A 20,662-nucleotide genomic window follows, 5' to 3' on the forward strand; every position below is an offset into this window, starting at 1 on the left:
TTTCAAAATTAAAAAATAATTAATAAGAGTCAAAATTAGTGTTATAAATCCGGTTCAATAATTATACGCTGAAAAAACCTTAAATTCAGTTATTCTTTAGAAAGGTCAAGAGGCTAAGGTGGTTTTGGATAAAAACTTGTTTTATTCGTTTTTCGGAATCAGTTTATAACCGGCTTAAATGAACCAATTTTACATCACTAATTAAAATGTAATTTATTTAAATTATTTTATATAGCCACGAAGCGCGGTTATCATACGCTATGAAAATTTAAAATATTTTTCCTTTAAATCAAGGATACTCTCACGTTTATCATATAAATGGAGACAGTTTTTTAGCATTCAGTATTTCATTATAACATGCCATATTAAAAGTTAACTTGAGAAAAAAGTAACCCTACATTAACAATTATCGCGAAGTTGGGCGAAATATACAAAATATAATATAAATTAGAGATCTGCAAAGTTAGGCCCGGCCCGAAGCCCCTATTTAAAATAATCGGGTTCTGGCCGGGCCTAATATTTTAAAAAAAATTCGGATTGGGTCAGACTTTGGAAATTTTTTTAAAATATATCTAAATTTAAATTTTATATTGAATTTTTTATGTAAAATAAAAATATTTTATTTTATTTATTGAAACTAAACGACATATAACATGTCTTTTATTTTGAGTAATTATAAAAATTAATTTCTATATTTAAATAAATTCGGGCCGGGTCGGTAAATTCTTTTAAAAAAATATCGGGTTCGGGCCAGGCCGGCAAAACTTTTTTAAAAAAAATTTCGGGCCGGGCAGGGCTTGAAAAATTAGGCCCGATGCAGATCAATAATATAAATATAATAATTTTACATTAATTTTTGTATATTAAGCTGTGATACGTGCTAGGTAATGCTGATTGGTAATTATACGCCGTTTTCAAATAACAATTGTAGGATGAGTTAGCTAACGAGGAAAATATGACTCCCTTGAATTTAAACAATAACTTATTAATTTGTTACTACAAATGGAGAATTTTTTTTTTTACATTTTGTGGATTGAAATCTTTTTTAATTTTGAGCTATATACGAATATAAATATTTTGAAGTTTATTATTAAATATTTTATGATATGTAAATAAACTTATACAAAGTGAGTCTCTATTATTTTTTTCCCTGATATAACTTGAGATTGGGATTCTTTTGAACAAGCGGATCGTTATATATACAAAATAATTTTTTAAAAAAGAGGCTATTATAATAAAATTCTAATAAGAAAGGCGTAAATTTAGTCATTTGAACGTTTTCATATTTTTTTTAATTCTATGTTCTTTTGCGACACTGGCGAGGAAGGAAACGAGGAATCACAGTGTTTTAGGTCATTTCTATAAGGTAAATAGCAGATATCATCCGGAAGATTTTTCTGGGTTTCCTTGACCCTTTTATAACAAATATAGGTTATGGCCGATATCAAGCTGGACAATAAAATGGTTACAAATATTAGACTCGTGACTATTGTCATTTTGGTCATACAAAGATTACGAACAATTGGATAGGATTCAAAAGCATTTTCCTCCGAAATTTGTTTTTGTGATTTAACTACTGAATAGACTAAAAATAAATGTTATCTCTAAAAAAAATAATTATATACTTTTCTTCGTTTTGTTGATATTTTCGTCTACTTCTGGAATCTCAACTATGATTGTTTGAAATAAATTGTAAGTATTATTGTTTTTGTAAGTGAGGGTTGAAATATCTCCATTATTATATTGAGATCTTTTGCTTCTTTTTCTCCTGTTAACACCACCGTCACCAGTATATACTCCATATATACCACACTGAGGCTAATAAAAAAAATTTTTTTTAAATGGCATGATTAAAAAATATGACTATTCATAAATATCAATGCCTATTATAATTCTTATATATATTTTTTAAATTCATTATAAAAATCAATTAATCTCATTCATAAAAAAATCTTTAAATTAGTGATATTATAATATTTTCTTATCAAAAATATAATTCCAATAAATATAAATAGTCATCACTTGCTGACATCTATGGAAACAAAATTTAATGTTGCATTCGAAATACACATTTTCAACATCCGGAAACTTGAAGACCTTGAAGTGCGCATATATTAACATATCATGCCCGAATATTTCTCTCGTTTGAGGTCCAATAATTTTACTATGAACTGGACAGCCTTGACCATCTAAAAGTTCAATCTTTCCTATGTTCATACCGTCATGTGCAACACAATTAAGGATTGTTAGATCAAATATCCCTTCATTTTATTTTAAAATGAAAAAATAAAATAATATATATATATGCCATATGTTAATTTATCTTCTTATTATAAATTGAGTTTGGCACCAGGAGAAGCCCTCTAAACCACCAATGTAAGAAGTTAGAATCTACTTTTTAAGATTTTAGGAATCAAAACCGAAACACCTGTTTTAAAATATTCCGAACCAGAAAACCCTTTTAGTTTCAGGCTCCATAAAAAATATAATTATTTATTTAAAAATATATTTACCGACATTATCCTGAATGGTTATAACAATCGTTCCTATTTCTCCTAATCGTAATAGACTTGCTCGAGGAGCTGTGGGCACTTTTCCGGACACGATTTTCATAAATGCAGGAGGCATATTCATAGTTGTAGGGGCAACCTTAGATGTATCCAACATCCTATGGTAAATATATACAAGTTATTGCATATAAAGTTGTTTAAATTACGGGACAGTTATTTGAGATGATATCTTTGGCCCATTGTTTCCTCCCATAGCGCAAGATGCTTTATAAGCGCTATCCCAGGCGGACATTATTCCAAGGTCGTTGTCGAACATGATTATTATTTTATTTTGAAAAGACGTGATTCCGTTTGTTAGATCCCAAGACTTTTTTAATATAAAAAAAATTAGGATATGCATAATATTAAATATTAATTTTTACATCGCTGATCGTAGTACTACCGCAACCATCTAATGGTAATACCAAAGAAATGCTTAGTGATCCTTTACCAACTGTACGACAGTTTTCTATTTTGTAATACCCTTTGGCATATATAATTCCATTGAATTGTTTATTGAAATGAGTAGTAAATATCATCTGATTTTGTGGTAAATTGCAGACAACTTGTACGTCTAAAATATATTTTTTTGAATGAATTTACAATCATAAATTAAACGATAACTTGAGAATAATTTTAATAATCGTTTATATTGGTTTTCGTAGTTTCTCCTCTTTAACTCAATAAATTGATAAATATATTTAATTTGATGTATATTATTATATCATATGAAAGTTCTATGATTATATATAACTTTTAAAAACACTAAATTAATTGTATAAATTTTGAAAAGTATAGGCGGGGAGTGGGAAGAAAAGGTCGACTGCTAAATATTTTTTATAGGACATCTGTAGTTAAAATATGAATCAATATCAGACCCGTAGCCAGAATATTTTTTGGAAACTTTAAAAATTTATTAGAACTATTATCATATTTTTAAAATTTCTTAACATAAATAATAAAATATTGGATAATTCAAAATATTAATAGGAGCGAATATAAATTAAAAATATATTATTATATAAACCGCTAAGTTAATCATAATAAAATATAGAATTAAATATTATGATTGAAATAATCTTCTTTACGTTTAAGCCAATTTTCAATAAGTTGATTTGTAGAAGATCAAACTCTATTCAATCGATTTTTTGGTGATGTACTTCTGTGATTAGTTTTTTTTCTCCTTAATGATGAAAACGTTCTCTCATTTGTTCTTTGATTATTAGTATTGTTGTCAAAATATATAGTAATTTTAATAAAATATATTTTAACGTTTCCATGGTGTTTCTTGAAAGGTTATCTATTAGAATTAATATTTCATATTAAGATATAGATTCTGGAATCAGTTGGCCATCAGATACTTTAGAATCCTGTAAATAAATGAACTAGATATTCAAATTTTTTAATATCAAGAATCAATATATCTTCAGACGGATTGAAAGATAATAATATATATAAATTGGATATTGCTCATTGATTTCGGTTAATAATATATTTAAAAGTTATAAGGATATTCCAAATAATTTTCGATCGAAGCAAAGCTAATATTTGAAACGATGTGTTTGCCTCGTTGCAAATTGAGGCCTGAGCAACTTAAACATATTAGTTTGATTTCGTCTCAACAATCATATATATCTATTGAAATTCTTGGTCAATATTATTTTTTACATTTCAAAGTTGATTACAATAAACCAGCAATTTCTGTTATAATTTAAGATAGGATTTAATGTTTTTGAAACAGGAATACTTTTTCAATTCGTTTATATTTTTTTCAAGGCATTTAAGGGGGGGGGGATTATCACTATGTTGCTAACTGTTTACGCTCTAACCCAAATTTTTTTAGAATCATTATTTATGACAGAACAATGGGTGCTTTAGCACTATCTAAGCTTGTTTAATTTTGAGCAGCTCTAAGTTTATTTAAATTTTTTTATGAATTTAAAGTCTCTAAAACATTTTTATTGGCACTTATTAAATAAAACAAAAAATATTAATTCAAGCTTTAATATCATTTTTAGGACATTCCATAATTAATTATATTTTTAAAAGCCTTTATCCCAAGAAACCAGCAATTTATATGGTACTGATTAGTATATTTTTTAAGATACTATATAATATATTTGAAAATCATGAAGTAATTATTGCAATATAGCTATACTGTAAAAATTTTGTGAACATATTTACCAATTTTCTCATATAATTTTAAAACTTTCCTTTTTATTTAGAAATCATGAATTACAAATAGGTCTATCATTTACATTGCATATCATAATAATAGTAGGTTTTAAACGGATAATGAATTATTCAAAATCTACTCGTGAAGATTCAATCTCACAACTTAAAAATCATGGCGATTTAAACTGCGAAAAATCGGGGTTTTCCGTAAATGTATTAAGTATGTGTATATTACCTACGTTAAAAATCCGATTTAAGATTTTAAAAATAATTTATATAAGCTGCCTGCATCATAGATGGGAGAAAGGTTTGGCCCTCTATTTGCCAAATCTCAAGGCTTACATGATATTATTTTGGTCAAAATCTTAATCAGGTCGTTTTAAAAAATCGACCCAAATCGGACTTTACAACTATAGTATCTACCCTAGTAATTTCAGTAAATATCTTCCATAAACTTTCGCCTTAAGTTTACTGCAAAACGATTTGAAATTTATATACTTGTATACTTTTATGACAACCAAATTTTAAAAATCCTTTTTCGTAAATGATTTAAAATTGAGAAATTCTGAATTCTAATAAATTTGCTGAGACATATAATTTAATTCATAATACTAACCTATAATTTTATTCACATCAAAAGCAATATTTCTTCTTGTATAATATGATTGATCCGAATATTCGTGATGTTGTAAACCTCGATTTCTTTGAGGTATTCTATTAAATGCGAGTTTTTTTTTATTAAGAAGTGCTCCATTTCCCACATTTATTTTGAAATTTTTGAAAGTGAGTGCCCCTTATAATAATAAAATGTAAAGTGTATAGTAATAAACTATATACTATATTATATTCGATATAACTGTGTTCCTAAGAAAAGTTACTAGAGCCATTTTCAGACAGAACGTTTTTTAAGGCGGCTTTTGAGACATGTTTCCAGCAATTTTTTTTTAACTTCCAAACATAGGATAATAATTTGTCGAATTAATTTCTCTGGATAATATTATATTTAAAAAAATTTTTCTGGTTAGCAATCTCATTGATGCCATTTAATTGTTAATAAAAAAACAAAAATAAAATTTCTGGAAACGTGCCTCAAAAAGCACTTTGAAAAAATATTTTGCTTGAAAATGGCCTTGGATGTAATTTTTATTTTTTTACTTTTATGGGAAACATTTTCTTTTTTGTGACTAAAAGCCGTATATAACCTTGGACTATCCCTTATTTCTTGGGATGTAAGAGAAGAATTGGAGAAAATAATATGTTCAAATTTTTGTCTTTTCCCCCTATTATTTTTATTATTGTGTTCAATGGAGTCTTTCTTCGCTTCCATGGGATCTTTATTTTGATGCTTCGTCTTCGTGTCTATCCTTTGACCGCTATTCGTTTTTTTCGAAATAATATGCGTTTCGTTGTATACCGTAAAATCTTTTCTTACCGTCTCTATCTGAATAATAGATTTTTCAGGCAGTAAAGAAGCATTACTTATTGCCAAAAAATTCTCTAAAGTATCTGATTTATCTATTGCCTTTGACTGATTTGTAGGAGTATTATTTATTGCCAGCAACGAAGTGTCTAAAATGTCGGATTTCTTTATTGCCCTAGAGAGATTTGTAGGCGTATTATTTTGAATCATGTCTTTAGTATTATCTTTGGATAAATTAGTCCCGAATTCGTCATTTTTTATTTCAATTTTTGATAAATTTAAATTGCCCATAATATTCAAAAAATTTTTGACCGGTAATACGGCATCATTAGTCGTTTCATTTTGAACGACTGGTTTCGGGAGTGATATTTTAGGAGAAACGGGTAAACTATTTTTTTTTGAATTTAAATGATGACGGCTGGCAGATGTATTAGCGTTAATCTTTGCATTTAAATGATAAGGGCCGACAGATATATTAGTGTTTTTCTCTGTATTTAAATGATGATGGCTGCCAGATGCACTGATGTTTTTCTCTGCATTTAAATAAAGACGGCTGCCCGATGTTTTGCCGGTATGTTTGTCTTCGACAATATTTTTAATATTCGTTGAAGGAAATGAGTCCATTACTTTAGTATCATTATTTGTTTTCGTTGATCCATTTAGATTTAATAGCGATATTAATATCGAATTACTAAGTGAATGCGTGCCTCCATTCTGTTGGAAAGAAGAACCTTGCGCCAAATCTGAGAATTGTTGACTTGAAAACGGTCCCAAAACAGATGCTTGTCCACTTTGAACAGCTTTCAAAATATCCTGTAGATCTTTAATATTTCCTCCTTTATTAGCGGTGTTGGAAAAGATCAGAATCACCTGTTAAAGAACAAGTCAATATTTTATTTATTTATGCATGCTTTTTTAAGGAAACAAATTTTTAGTTGAGTGTTTTAGAATTTTGTTTAAAATTTCTTTAAGGGATAATTAATCCTAATGAAAACCATCAGTTATAGGGTTGATATTTTACACATGCTGGAATATATTTTTAGCAAAAATATTTTTCAAATTTAAAAAAAAACGCGTTAAATTTATGAATGAAAATGGAGTAAATGGCAAATTGAGTGCGCTTTTAAATTTGAACATCTGATTTTGTCAAAAATGTATATTAGTATGTGTAAAATATCTTTCTATAAATTCATGGAATTTCGTCATGCACTTTTTAGTTATTTTTCAATTTATATGCTAAAATTACGAGGATTGCCGGAAATAGTAATCTACGCATACTGCCGGAATTACTAGTGGGGGCTAAGGTTGCACACGAGTCATGCAAAACAAATATAAAAATTTCAACTTTTTTAGATAATTATACTTTATAAAACTCAAGTATAAATTAGTACTCTTTTGATATATTATTTATCATATTATAAACCTGCTCTAATGTTTTATAATATTTTCCTATTTTGCCAATTTACCCCAGGAATCTTAGAATTTTGGTTCTAATGTTCCCCGCTACTCTATCAATTTCAAACAATTTTGCTGCGAACTTTTGAGAATCTATTAATTTATGCATATATTATTTCATATAAATTTTAAAAAAATACCCAAATGTTTTTGGCTAAGTTGTCTGAAATCTCCCATACTAAAATAATGCATCTTCGGTAAAAAAAATTAAATTGAAAATCAAACCTAGTGGATGATTAAAATTTAAAGATTCCGAATTCTTATAAAATAATTCCGGAAAAATGTTATTCCCGAAAAAAAGATATATTTAATAATTTAAGAATATTTAAATTAATTTTGTATTTTTTTAAAAATGTATAAATTTATGTAGTTTAATATTTTGTAAATAGTGTTTAAAAAAATATGCAGTTCGTGCGGTTCTTTTCCAGCAATTCAAAAAAAAAGTTTAATTTTTATAGAAACTAAAACATTACTAGATAGGATCATTTAGCAATAGGAAAACAATTTATTTATTGGAAATAAAATTATAATTCTCTTATAAAAAATGATTAATTTGAAAATACACTACGTATTACCCTGCATTCACAGTTAGCGCGAAAACGCGGCTAAGTATACATAATATGATGTATTTTTGTATATGATTGAAATCTCCAGACTTATATAATATTATTTTAGTTATAATCTTAATCGGGCCAAAAATCGATTCGAATCGGGCTTTTTAACAACAATATGACAAATAATATATTCGATAATACATAAATATATATATTTTATAATTCTTACATTTTTTAGGAACCATAAAATTTCCAATATAATGTGATAACGCATGATATAATTTAATACTTTAAAAAATACTAAAAAAAACCTTAATTAAAATTAAATGATTAAATTTTAAATTATAAGGGATATATTTTTAAAAATTTTTTTAATCTTTTAAAGAAAAATAATTTTTTTCCCCCTATAGTTTATAGTTTATAGTTAATGGATACAATGAATTTTTATAAAGATCTATATGGCACTAATAATATTTAAAACCTAAAAAAATATAATAGTTTGCACTAATTCACAAAGTAACAGTGGAATAGGTCATTTATGATGTGAAATGCTATTGTATTATATTTTATTTTATTATGTTAATTTTAACCAGATCATAAAATATATTATTAAAGAAGATTTCTTTAACGATATATAGGATAAATAATAATATTAATATTTTTGCGATGACCTTTTTTTATAATAAATATAGTTTTTGTGACTTCTATCAATGGCTATTAAATTTTATAAAGGGCACAATAAGTATAGAATGAAATTAGAGTTGATATTTTATATATTATTAAATGTTAAATATGTTGGTGTAAGGAAGGCGGGAACATATAAATCGATGCTTATAACCTCCCTAAAATAAAAATCAACCCTCCATAATTCAAATTTTTTAAAAAATATTTTCAGCGTTCCCTAAATTTATTTAAATTTTTTTAAAATAAATTTATAGTTTCTAAAACATAAGGTCGTGCCCTGATTTGTCATATATTTAAAAAAAATATTTTTGTTTAAACTAGTCTATTCAAATTTTCAACTTGGACACAATTCTGTTTTGTTTAAAGAGTGTATACTAAATCTAAATAACTTTCTCTTTATTCTGTTTAAAGAAACTATTATAGACGCCTAAGCCAATTTCTGTATAGAAATAATCTCACCAGGACATGGTTTAAACATGTATTAGTACTTTAATTATAGTTTGGTAATCGACTAAATCAACAGTGGGCATGGAGGGAATTCCTTTCAGCATTGAAGAGCAAATTAAAAACATTATATCGCCTTTTCAAAAGGTTGAGCCCAAAAACCTTAATGGGTCTTAATTTTTTTTTGATCAAACCCGGCCGAGGTCTCCGTAAAAAATAACTAAAAATACCGATTTAAAATATTAGATTTTATTTTTGTTAAAAAAAATTATAGGCCGCCTTGATATTTTTTTAAAAAAAATTTCCCGACACGGTTATATTTAAAAAATTTTACTGGCCGGGCCTCCGGGTCTTTGATTTTTTAAAATCTAAACACTGCACTAAATCCTATAATTCTATTCAAAGAGAGTGGTTGTTCATATTTGTTTAGTTTTCTTTTTTTTTAAATATAAAAATAAAATATTATATTAAACATGAAATGCAAATTTCCTTAAAACTTTCCATAATCGAGGTTCTTTTTTTCAGTGATACCCGGTAACTTGTATTAAATTATAACTTATTTTTAAAAAATAAAGAAAATGTGGACACGTCACATTTTTTTCTTGAATATGAATATAGGTCGCATGTATTTTATGTAAAATTATTCTACGCTCTTCATTTTTTTTTAATCAGAGGCTTTTTAATGACCATAAGATTTATTAAAAAATTATAACAGCAATATATTATATGAATAATTATAAAATATAGTAATAAAAATGTAAATTAAATTCTTTATTTTAAATATTGAAGATGCCAGAAAAATATATTAAATATTTTTTAAGATGAGTTATTTTAATGTTTATAAATTTATTATTAATATTATATTATAGATATATAAAAAGGTTATATTTCATTTTTTAATTATTATGATATTATATAAAGGGGAGACTGGGCTATTGGAACCGATTTTTGAAAATCGGCTATAACTTGTGTTTTTTTAGATATTATAAAGAACAGAATAGATGCCTATAACTAACCGTACTCTATAAAGGTGTCTTATAAATATTTTTAATTATATATTCATATTTTTGAATATCTTTTGTAAAAGTTGAAATTTTGCCAACAAGCCACAATAGCGGGGTTGGGCAATCCTGCAAGGGCCTTCCTAAACCACTAGTTTTTTTGGGCCTATTAAAAATAATAATCTTAAGGTATGATTTTTTAGCATAATTCCTAAATATTAATGATACACACCCATGATATTTACTTTCCAAGATTTTGAAATAATTTTTTCATATTAACAACCACAATTGACGCGTATGGTTCAGTAAGCCCCGCTAGCTCTAAATTGACTTATCATGATTGAAATAATATCTAGACAAAATAAATACTTATAAAACTTTTTCAAATTATAAAAGAAGGTTAAAATTTTGCCATAAAATTTAATTTATATATAATTAATTAATATTCTGTCATATAAAAATCTTTTAAATTTTACATCAAAATTTTATTTCTTAAATAAAATTTTTAATAATTAATTATTTGAAAAGAATTTTTTACCTATTGCATACTAATAAAAGCTATACTAGGTTAAAATTTTTACCTTCTAGGCTATTTAATTTTAAAATGAGATTAAAAGGTTTGACAAGCCCCGGGGTTTACCTAACCTATGTCTCTCCTATTATATCAGTTTTATGTCTAGGTTATGCTAAATTCTGTTCCCAAAAGTTTAAAAGGATATATATAAAATAAATTTTATCATAAACACTTCAATTTAGGATCAGGCCCATAGAAGAATTTTTGCTTAAGGGGAGGGGGGGGGCAAGTACAATATATTTAAAAAAAAATATTTAATCTCTATATTTAGTTCAAAATCATACTTGTATGTAAAAGAGAATAATAGTAGGGGAGCCGGGGTTATATAATTAATGGAGTTAAATAGCCACTATCTTTAGAATTGAATTAATTTGTCTCAAAATTGATTTAAAATGTGTTAATGTATGCCTTGTCACTTATATATGTTCATTATTAGATTGGTCAGTCTAATAAAAAAAAAAAATTATTCTTAAATATACTTAATTTATAACTTTAAATTACATTTATTGTCTTAAATAAATTTTGTAAACTCCCCTCCCTTTAGCAAATATATAAAGCATTATTATTTTAGTAAACATTATAAAGTCAGGGATAAGGAACAAAGGCACATTTGTGTTTTATGTTCCGTTGCCTTTCCGATCAAGAAATATGTTTTATTTATTTCTATTATGAATATGCAAATTTTATTTATTAATCATTATAACATAAATTAATTATCATTACATCTTTAAATTAATACTTGCAAAATTTGCAGTTTCCAAGGTATTTGCAGTTTAATCAAACTTTCCCCATGTTTTAAATTCAAGAGATTCACAACTTAAAAAAAAAATTAACTTCCTAATTGTCAATGACTAAAACTAATTAATAACAAAAATTTTAATTAACTAAATAATTTTTTTTTTTTAAAGAAAATATTTATAACTTTATTTAGCTAATTATTTATATAATACAATATAATTAACATTTGTATATATATTTATATACATATAAAAAAAACATTTTAAAAAAATAAATAAATATAGTATTGGAGGATATGTTTGTGACGGTGTTAAAAAAATAATAAAAAAAAATATATTGAGGTTAGGAAGGATAATCTTGTGGGGAGAGACTGCTTATGAAGCTAATATAATTAGCCTTGTGTATTGCGATGGAGAGCCTTTGCCTTAAGAAGAAGCCCTCGCGGTAAATATTGCATAGAATCATTAATTTTATTGCTCATTTATTGTTAATAAATTGTAGGGCATATTTTTGTTTTTATATTGGTATTATAGTGTATCTTTTTAAAATAAGATATAATCTTAATTTTTTTCATTCATTTTATTTTTATAATGTTTAACCGGTTTTACCAAGTTTGTGAAAGGAAAATGAACTTACTAAAAAATGATTTATCACGCCACAAGGAATATATTATATTATTATATATAATTTGTTATTAAAATGAAAACCTATTTCTTTAATATCTATCTAAATTAAAGTAAACTGCATTCTATTTAGTGATAATTTTATTGGTTATAAAATTTTTTGAAAAATAAAGTGTTACTGCTAGTCTATTCTTCAAATTTAATGCTAATTTTCCAAAAGTGGGTATGGAGCGCTAAAATCACTCAGGTTAGTTACAATACTCCTGCCATCAGTTCAGTAAACATAGTCTGTACTTAATATTTGTAATAATGATATCAATTCGCACAAAGTATATATGGCCGCTCAACACCTTACCCCGATGACTGACCTGAGAATTAATTTTTATAAATGATAATCTAGCTCGAAATCTATTATAGATGAAAGAACTATGATTTCAACTATATTTTATAAGGAATATCATTAAATGATATTTTTTGATTAGATTCTTAGCAATTATATTTTCTAAAAATCTTAAACCATTTAACCCCAGTCTACTACTAATTTAATATCAGAGACCTCCGAAGGTACCATTTGCACAGCCCAGCCCTGATTTTTTTTAAAAAATTTTGGCCTTGCACGGGGTTTGTATTTCTAGGCTCGGCCCGAATTTTTTAAAATATTTAACATTTATTTTTAATTTTTATAGGTAATAATAGTATATATTCGGTTTTGAGATATATGGCCCGGCCAGGTCTCTGTCTGATATAAACTTTATATTATATCTGCTAATTCTTTAATGAACCGATTTTCAATAATTTTTGCAAACACTCCGTTTCAGAGGACCAGAAATTTATTTCGATAAGCTTGTACATAAATAAATTTTATAATTCTAATCAAATGAGTTAAGATTGAAAGGATTGTGACTGAAGTTGTTGCGGCCCGATCAGAAAACCATCGGCAAAAAAAGATTCATTCCGGAAAACTTGTGAAAAACAGCAGGGTCACAATTTTTTAAGGTTTACAATTAAGCATATTTAAAGCTTTTTCCTTCATAAAAAAATTAGAACAAGCCAGGTTAAAAAATTAAAATTTTTCTTGTCGTTGGTTCAGGAAGGCCCGTATCCATTTTTATTTACAATGACCATCCTTCCACGCACACAAATTATTACTAATGCATTTCCTAAAATTATAATTGTTTAATAAATTATAATTGGGTTTAGGTAGAATTAGCCTTAGCAAGCTTAATTCTGCTTATCAAATTGTTATCAAGTTAGGGAAATTATATATTTTATTTTACCACACACACATATAATTCGTCGAGAATTTTTGTAGGATAAAATCCAAAATCGACATGTTTAAATGGAGAGAATAAAAAGTAAAGAATCATGGGTAATTAATAGAATTTATAAATAAAAGGAATGTGTAAGAATTTTGCTAATTGTTAAAATCGACAATCACATCATTTATTTCTACATTTTTTTAACTTAGATATCGGTTCCCCTGTCCCTTAAATACGCTATGGGTTATTCTACTTTTGTAAAAATAATTTACCAAGTAAATTAATACGATATTATGTATATACACTTTAGTGATTATATATTATTATATATCGATCATAATTCAATTTTAACTTCTATTGATTTATTTATACATCAAACAATAAAAATATTAGCTGATGGCAATTTTTTTAAATCAATTTTAAATTTAAAAAATAGACTTTAAGATTTCCTAGCTTAACGAAGAGGCTATGGATTTTTTTTTACTAGACAAAATTTAGTATTTAGATATCTATATTGAATATATAATTTGTTAGATCAAGATTAAGTATTAATTTTGTATTAATTTTAAATATTTAGCAACCTTATAATATTTACCTTGTGATATTTAAATATTATAGCTAATCAATTTTAAACTTTTTCTACAAATAACCTTATATATAAACTTCTAGATAAAATTTTCTATTAAAATAATTTAATATTTTAGTTAACTATAAGAATATAGATTTATTTATATGAAATAAAATAATAATTTTTACAAATTTTTAGAATGTTCTATTATTTTATGAATAATATAATAACCACTAATTTATTACAATTTTATATTCTAATTAATTTATTGTATAATGAATATAAAGAATCAAAATTGTGATGAATTTAATTATAAAACCAAAATCATTAACTCTTCAAACTCTAAATAAAATAAATAAAATATTATTTAACAATAATATATATAATTAATTTAGTGAAAACACAAAGCAATAAATATTTTTTATCTTGTTATAGTATATTTTCTAGTGGATAAATACAATCACAGTTAAATTTCCTTTAATAATGGCTAATCGTGACCGTATAACTATTAAAAGAAAGGTAGTAAAATATAATTTATAGAATAAAAATTTTATTCTTCCATTTAAGATTGTTGCCGATGGAATTTTTAAAGCCGAATTAAATGAATTTTTAACCCGAGAATTGGCTGAAGATGGGTACAGTGGTATTGAAATAAGAAGTAGTCTCAAAAAAACCGAAATTATAATATCTGCCACCAGAACTCAAAATGTTTTAGGTGAGAAAGGCAAAAGAATCAGAGAACTAACTTCAGTTATACAAAAAAGATTTAATTTTCCTGAAGGTTCTATAGAAGTAATCCTTAATAACTGAAAGCTTAATTTATTATTTTATAGTTATATGCAGAAAAAGTTGCCTCTCGTGGTTTGTGTGCAATCGCCCAATGTGAATCATTGAGATATAAATTAATTGGGGGATTAGCTGTTAGGAGGTTCTTTTATTCATGACTAAACAATAATTCAAATATTATTAGAGCATGTTATGGAGTGTTGAGATTTATAATGGAAGCAGGAGCTCAAGGATGTGAAGTAGTTGTTTCTGGGAAGCTTAGAGGACAAAGAGCAAAGTCAATGAAATTTGTTGATGGCTTGATGATTCATAGTGGTGAACCAAAAAATGAATATGTTGATACAGCTGTAAGACATGTATTGTTAAGACAAGGTTATATGTGAAATATAATATATTAACACCAAATATTTATAGGTGTATTGGGAATTAAAGTTAAAATTATGTTGCCATATGACCCAAATGGAAAGATAGGGCCAAAAAATCCTTTACCAGATCATGTTACTATATTAGAACCCAAGGAAGAAGGAGAAATTAAAATACATAGTGAAATTAAAGAAAAGCCAGTTATGCAACAACCAATGCAGATGCAAAATTGATATTCCCATTTTATAATTATTTATATAATATAAAATAAATAAATTGTATCTAAAAAGTCTTTATTATCCTAAAAAAATAATTGAGATTAAGTAAATTTCATTTATTTTATGATTCCCCAAAGCCAACTTCATTTTTCATTGGCATAACTAGAAAGAGGGATGGGGTCCCCTTTTGGAAATTTGCCTGTTCTTGTAAATATCATTTTGTTAATATAAATTTTCTATTTCACTAAAAAAATATATAACTAAATAATCATTTTAAAAAATGTCAAAGATCTGCAATATACTTATGGACCTCCAAAAAAATTTATACCAACTAATAGTCTGTATGTGGTAATACTTCAATAATGTAATAAAGATAATAGTTGAACAAATAAAATAAAGGATTTAAATAGAATAAAGGCAATTTTTATATAAATGCCATTCCAAATATCTTTTATAATTCCCATAAAAAATTGTTTAAAGATTAGATAAAACAAAAACAAGTTTTGGTTAACTTTTTTATAATCTGAAATAATGCAAAGGTTCAAAAATTGGTAACCTCTTTTAAATATTTATTTTCAATTAAGCAGGTTTAAAATTAAAATCTCCACATATTTAGGTTTTATTTAAGATTAGCTTATATGAGCCCAAAGCTGGGTTTTGGCCTAGAAAATTTATTCGCATAATATTAGAATTTTTCTTGGATTAGGACAATTAATTAGTGATTTGTATATTTAACTTAAAAAATGCTTATTTATTTTTTAAATAAAATAATTTAAGGGTAAGATGAAAATTTGGGCTAAGCTCTGGAATATATATAAATTATTCCAGAACCTGCACTTATAAATTTATATAATTGGACCAAGCTTGGGTTAAAAAATTAACAAAGTTCTACTATTAGATTTATTATGATTTAAAATATTAACCCTTTTGTGTTAAGAAAATAATGGGGTCATATTTATTTGTTAGGCCATATATTTTTAAAGATGGAATATAATAACCAATATTTCATAAAGAATCTTTTTGAAGCTTAAGTAAAAAATATTTTTAAAAAAATACAAAAAGTTACCCCCAAAAGTGGGTTATATTTTATTTTAGTGTGAATGAAAGGGTTAAAAGGCTCAATTTAGAGTTGGAACTGTCTGTTAGGTCAATTTGTAACCATTAGTTTGATTAAAGGTGTCAAGAAATTTCATTTGTGAGGAATTTATTGCTAATCTCTAGATTCAAGAGTGGACTGGTCATGTGAACTAGTGTAACAGGTTACCAGAGTTGTTAAAGTAGCGCGCTATCTTTTTTGGTAGCTATAGCTAATAGAGGCTACTTTTTTAAAAGAAGTAGCTACTTTAAAAAAATATAATGAATGTAAGTATAAGCATGAAAATTTAAATATAATACCATAATTAATCATAATTTTTATGATTTATTATTTAATTTTGAAATTGAAATATATTTTCAATTTGTAATTAATATTTTCAATTTGTATTATAAACCTAAATCACCTGTTAATAATTTAAAATTGCATCGCATATGGATATCCAAATCGTTGAAAATGATTCAGAGTCAGTCAATGATATTAATGAAATGGAAGATACCAGGGAAGAAAATAATATTCATAGCAATACTTTCCCATTCCCTAGATTTCAAGATAAATATTAAAACAAAAACTGGCTTCAAATTTATATGTTTAAAATGTAAAAAAATATCTCCTCAAATCAATCCAGTAGCTGTAACCTCAAGAAACACCTAAAGGTAAATTATCATTTTTACATAAAATAATATTTATTTTATAAGACTGTTCATGCTAATAGTTTTAAGAAAATTGAACAACATTTAAATAAATTTGACATAGGTGAATCTACATCCAAAAAGACTAATTCCATTCAGACAAAATTAATTAATAATACAAATGCTAATATTTCTCAGAAATTAACTGATAAAGTTATTGTGGATTTTATAATTGATACATGTCCTTGGTTGATAATTCATCATTTACTATGATGATTAAAACTTTATCACCTGGTACAACTATTTTATGTCGCCAGACACTTGTGAATAAAATAGCAGATAAGTTTAAAGTGATGAAAGATGCTTTAATAGTAAATATATCAGAGATATCTCATATATGTAGCACGGCAGATAGTTGGACACATAACAGAAGGTAAACACTTATTTATATTTATAAATTGATCTGATTAAATATTTTTAGAGCTTATTTGAGAATCACAGGCCATTGGCTAGACCCTAGGACTTTAAAAAGAAGATCAATAGCATTAGCCCTCAAAAGGATACTAGGATGTCAGACATACGATGTACTTGCAAATAAAATTATTGACGTCCACAAGTCTTTTAGGATTCATAATAAAGTTTGCAAGATGGTGACCGATAATGGGTCCGATTAGCTGTAGGCCTTCCACATTATAAATTAATTTTTAAAATATTTATAGTAATAAAATTAAATCAAGTAATAGTTAAGTTATTAATTAAATTTTTCAGTATTTATTTAAAAGTTGTTTAATATTTCACATTATATATAGAATTTTTATTAACTAAATACATACATATTTTAGTAATATTATATCATAATTTATATCAAATTATAAAAAAATTAGTGAATTTAACTAATAAAATTTACAACAGAGATGGATTATTTCATTAGTTTTTATTGCACAGTGTCATTGAGCTTAACATTTAATATGATATAGTTATTGAATATTTCATGGATGATTAGATTTTTACTATATTTATTTCTTATTGATTAATATACATCAATTTAGATACAGTACAGGGAATTCAATGTATTCATTTGATAAAATATTTTTACTTAGTTACATCATTATTCCTGAGGTTTAAAATTTAGAATAGCATCCTAATGATTTTACCTCTCCATTTTTGATAAATATCACTACACATTTCTATTAAAAACGGGATGAATAATATATTCTATTTAATATGAATGTAGAATATTTGGTGAGGATAATGCTGAAGTTGAGACACAGAGAGATTATTTAGTAAGGCAAAACTGATACTTTCTGATCGTTGCTCTAGACTTGGGGATGATAATATTGAAATGATTTTATTATTAAAATTCAACAAAGAAGTTGAGACACAGAGAGATTATTTAGTAAGGCAAAACTGATACTTTCTGATCGTTGCTCTAGACTTGGGGATGATAATATTGAAATGATTTTATTATTAAAATTCAACAAATTACCATAAATATTTAAAATTTATTACATAAATTTTTTTATAATCAAAATTAACTAAATTTTAATATTTATAAATGTTGATTTTTATATATTATTTACTATAAAATTACATTATATGAAAATTTTTATAAAAAATAGCCTAAAAGTAGCTAAAGCTACTTTTTAAAAATAGTAACTAATAGCGAGCTACTTTTTTTTAACAATTAGCGTAGCTGTAGCGCGCTAATTTTTTTGACAAATAGCGATAGCGGTAGCGCGCTACTTTTAAAAGTAGCGATTAACAACTCTGCAAGTTACATGGGGTTCTTGTAAAATTCCGATTTTTGATCCCTATCAAAATTTCTTCTAATTGTGTAAAATTGCACCATTTGACATAATTTTTAAAATGGCTATCAATATTTTAACCAGAAAAATATTATCTAAGCCTCAAAATTTCACTAATAGATTTCTATACCTTTGTGTTATCTATGAGCAAAATCTTCAGGCTTGCATAAAATAATGAGTTAGCTGTTTATAAAAACCAGCTCTAGTGGAGCGATTTTGTATCACAATTTATGTTCTTTTTTAGGACCCTTTATCAGCGTCTACATGAGCGGGAGGGGTAGGAACAGTTTGCATCCTATTATTTTGAGGGGGTAGGGGGTAAGCTGCTTTAATGGGACTAGGATAAATTTTTTTTGGGGGTTATCTATTAAATTTTGAGATGAAATAGGACAAAATTTATTGCTGTAAAAATTAATACTTTTATTATATAATTATTATAATTACAATTATCGACCAAATCTATATATTGCAAACAATCATACTCATTGTTTTCCAAATAAAACTTTATGGTATCCTTTTAAATGTAATTTAAAAGTAATTTAAAAGGATTAGATATATCAGCAAGCTCATAATGCCATAATAATTAATTCATTGTAAATAATGGAGGTTTTGATTGAATTTATTATCTAAAAAAAAATTCTTTATAATCACAAAATTAGTTGGTAGAGATAGATTAATTTAAGTTATCTTTATAAATTCTCTGAAAAGAGTATCAATATAATTATAAAGGTCAAAATAAAAATAAAGAGACACCGCCGCCGAAGGGGCGGCGATTTTTAGGGGGTAGGCAAAAGTTTTTGAAGGGGGTTTGCATCCAATGAAAATCCTGTCATGTAGACGCTGCTTTAAATATATTGGAAGGCATAGATTTTACATTAAATTTTTTGACGAAATAATCATTTTTTGTTTTATGATATTTTCCAGTGGCTTCTTATAGGGGGAAACTTTTGGGTGTGGCCCCCAAACCTTCATTTGCTGGCCTTCGGCCAGCTTTTTCCCGACCTTTGGCTGGGTCATATCTTTAAGTTATTATTCTATTAAATTATTCATAATTCAATAATAATTATATTCATATTTTTAGCTCTTATTTACTAATTCACACCTATGGATATTTAAAGAAGAAATAAAGGTTATAACCCAATTTTTTATTTGAAGTTAGGTATATTATATTTAATTTTAAAAATTTTTAAATGTAAAATTGAAATAAAGTTTAGTGTCATTTTTTTTAATATAAAATTTGCTTTAAAAACTAGCCTCAGCTTAAATTCTCATACAATATAAGTAAAATAAATTTTTTTTATTGGAAATATTAATTATAGTTTGTATAAAATTTGACTAGAAAATAATTTAAAAATAAGTTTTAGTAACTTCTTATCAAATGCAATATTATACAAAAAATTTATTAAAAATTATAATGTGATTTTTAATTTTCATGGGAAATTTGCCAATTCATCAAGAATTTCGTTTGTTGTAACCAAATCTCTAGATATTTAACAGCTAACCCATTTAGCCGAGATTCGGAAGTAGTATTTCTTAAATAAGTTTTCACCTTCTCTAGTTGGAAAAGGTCCTATCATTCGTACATGTTGAAATAGGCACACATGCAAGAATATAAACAACTTCAAAATATTTGAAAATTGAGCCAAGGTTCCTTACATCGATTGCGCCTATCAATAGCATGCTCGGGTAAAACTACCAAACGTAGTAAATATTTATATCAC

At 26.0% G+C, this 20,662-nt stretch overlaps 1 protein-coding gene across 1 annotated transcript; it reads left to right on the plus strand.

Annotated features, from left to right (window-relative positions):
* The first annotated feature begins 14,445 nt into the window (after positions 1 to 14,445).
* Positions 14,446 to 15,446, plus strand: LOC135922985 (small ribosomal subunit protein uS3A-like). The gene is made up of 5 exons (XM_065457558.1): positions 14,446 to 14,563; positions 14,612 to 14,836; positions 14,878 to 14,972; positions 15,015 to 15,202; positions 15,245 to 15,446. The coding sequence occupies exons 1-5, from the start codon at positions 14,528 to 14,530 to the stop codon at positions 15,424 to 15,426; spliced, it is 726 nt and encodes a 241-aa protein (XP_065313630.1). The 5' UTR covers positions 14,446 to 14,527; the 3' UTR covers positions 15,427 to 15,446.
* Positions 15,447 to 20,662: the final 5,216 nt, after the last annotated feature.

The sequence above is a fragment of the Gordionus sp. m RMFG-2023 genome, chromosome 1 (assembly GCF_954871325.1).
Source record: "Gordionus sp. m RMFG-2023 chromosome 1, tfGorSpeb1-WG-v2, whole genome shotgun sequence".
In the NCBI taxonomy this organism is placed as follows: Eukaryota; Metazoa; Nematomorpha; class Gordioida; order Chordodea; family Parachordodidae; genus Gordionus; species Gordionus sp. m RMFG-2023.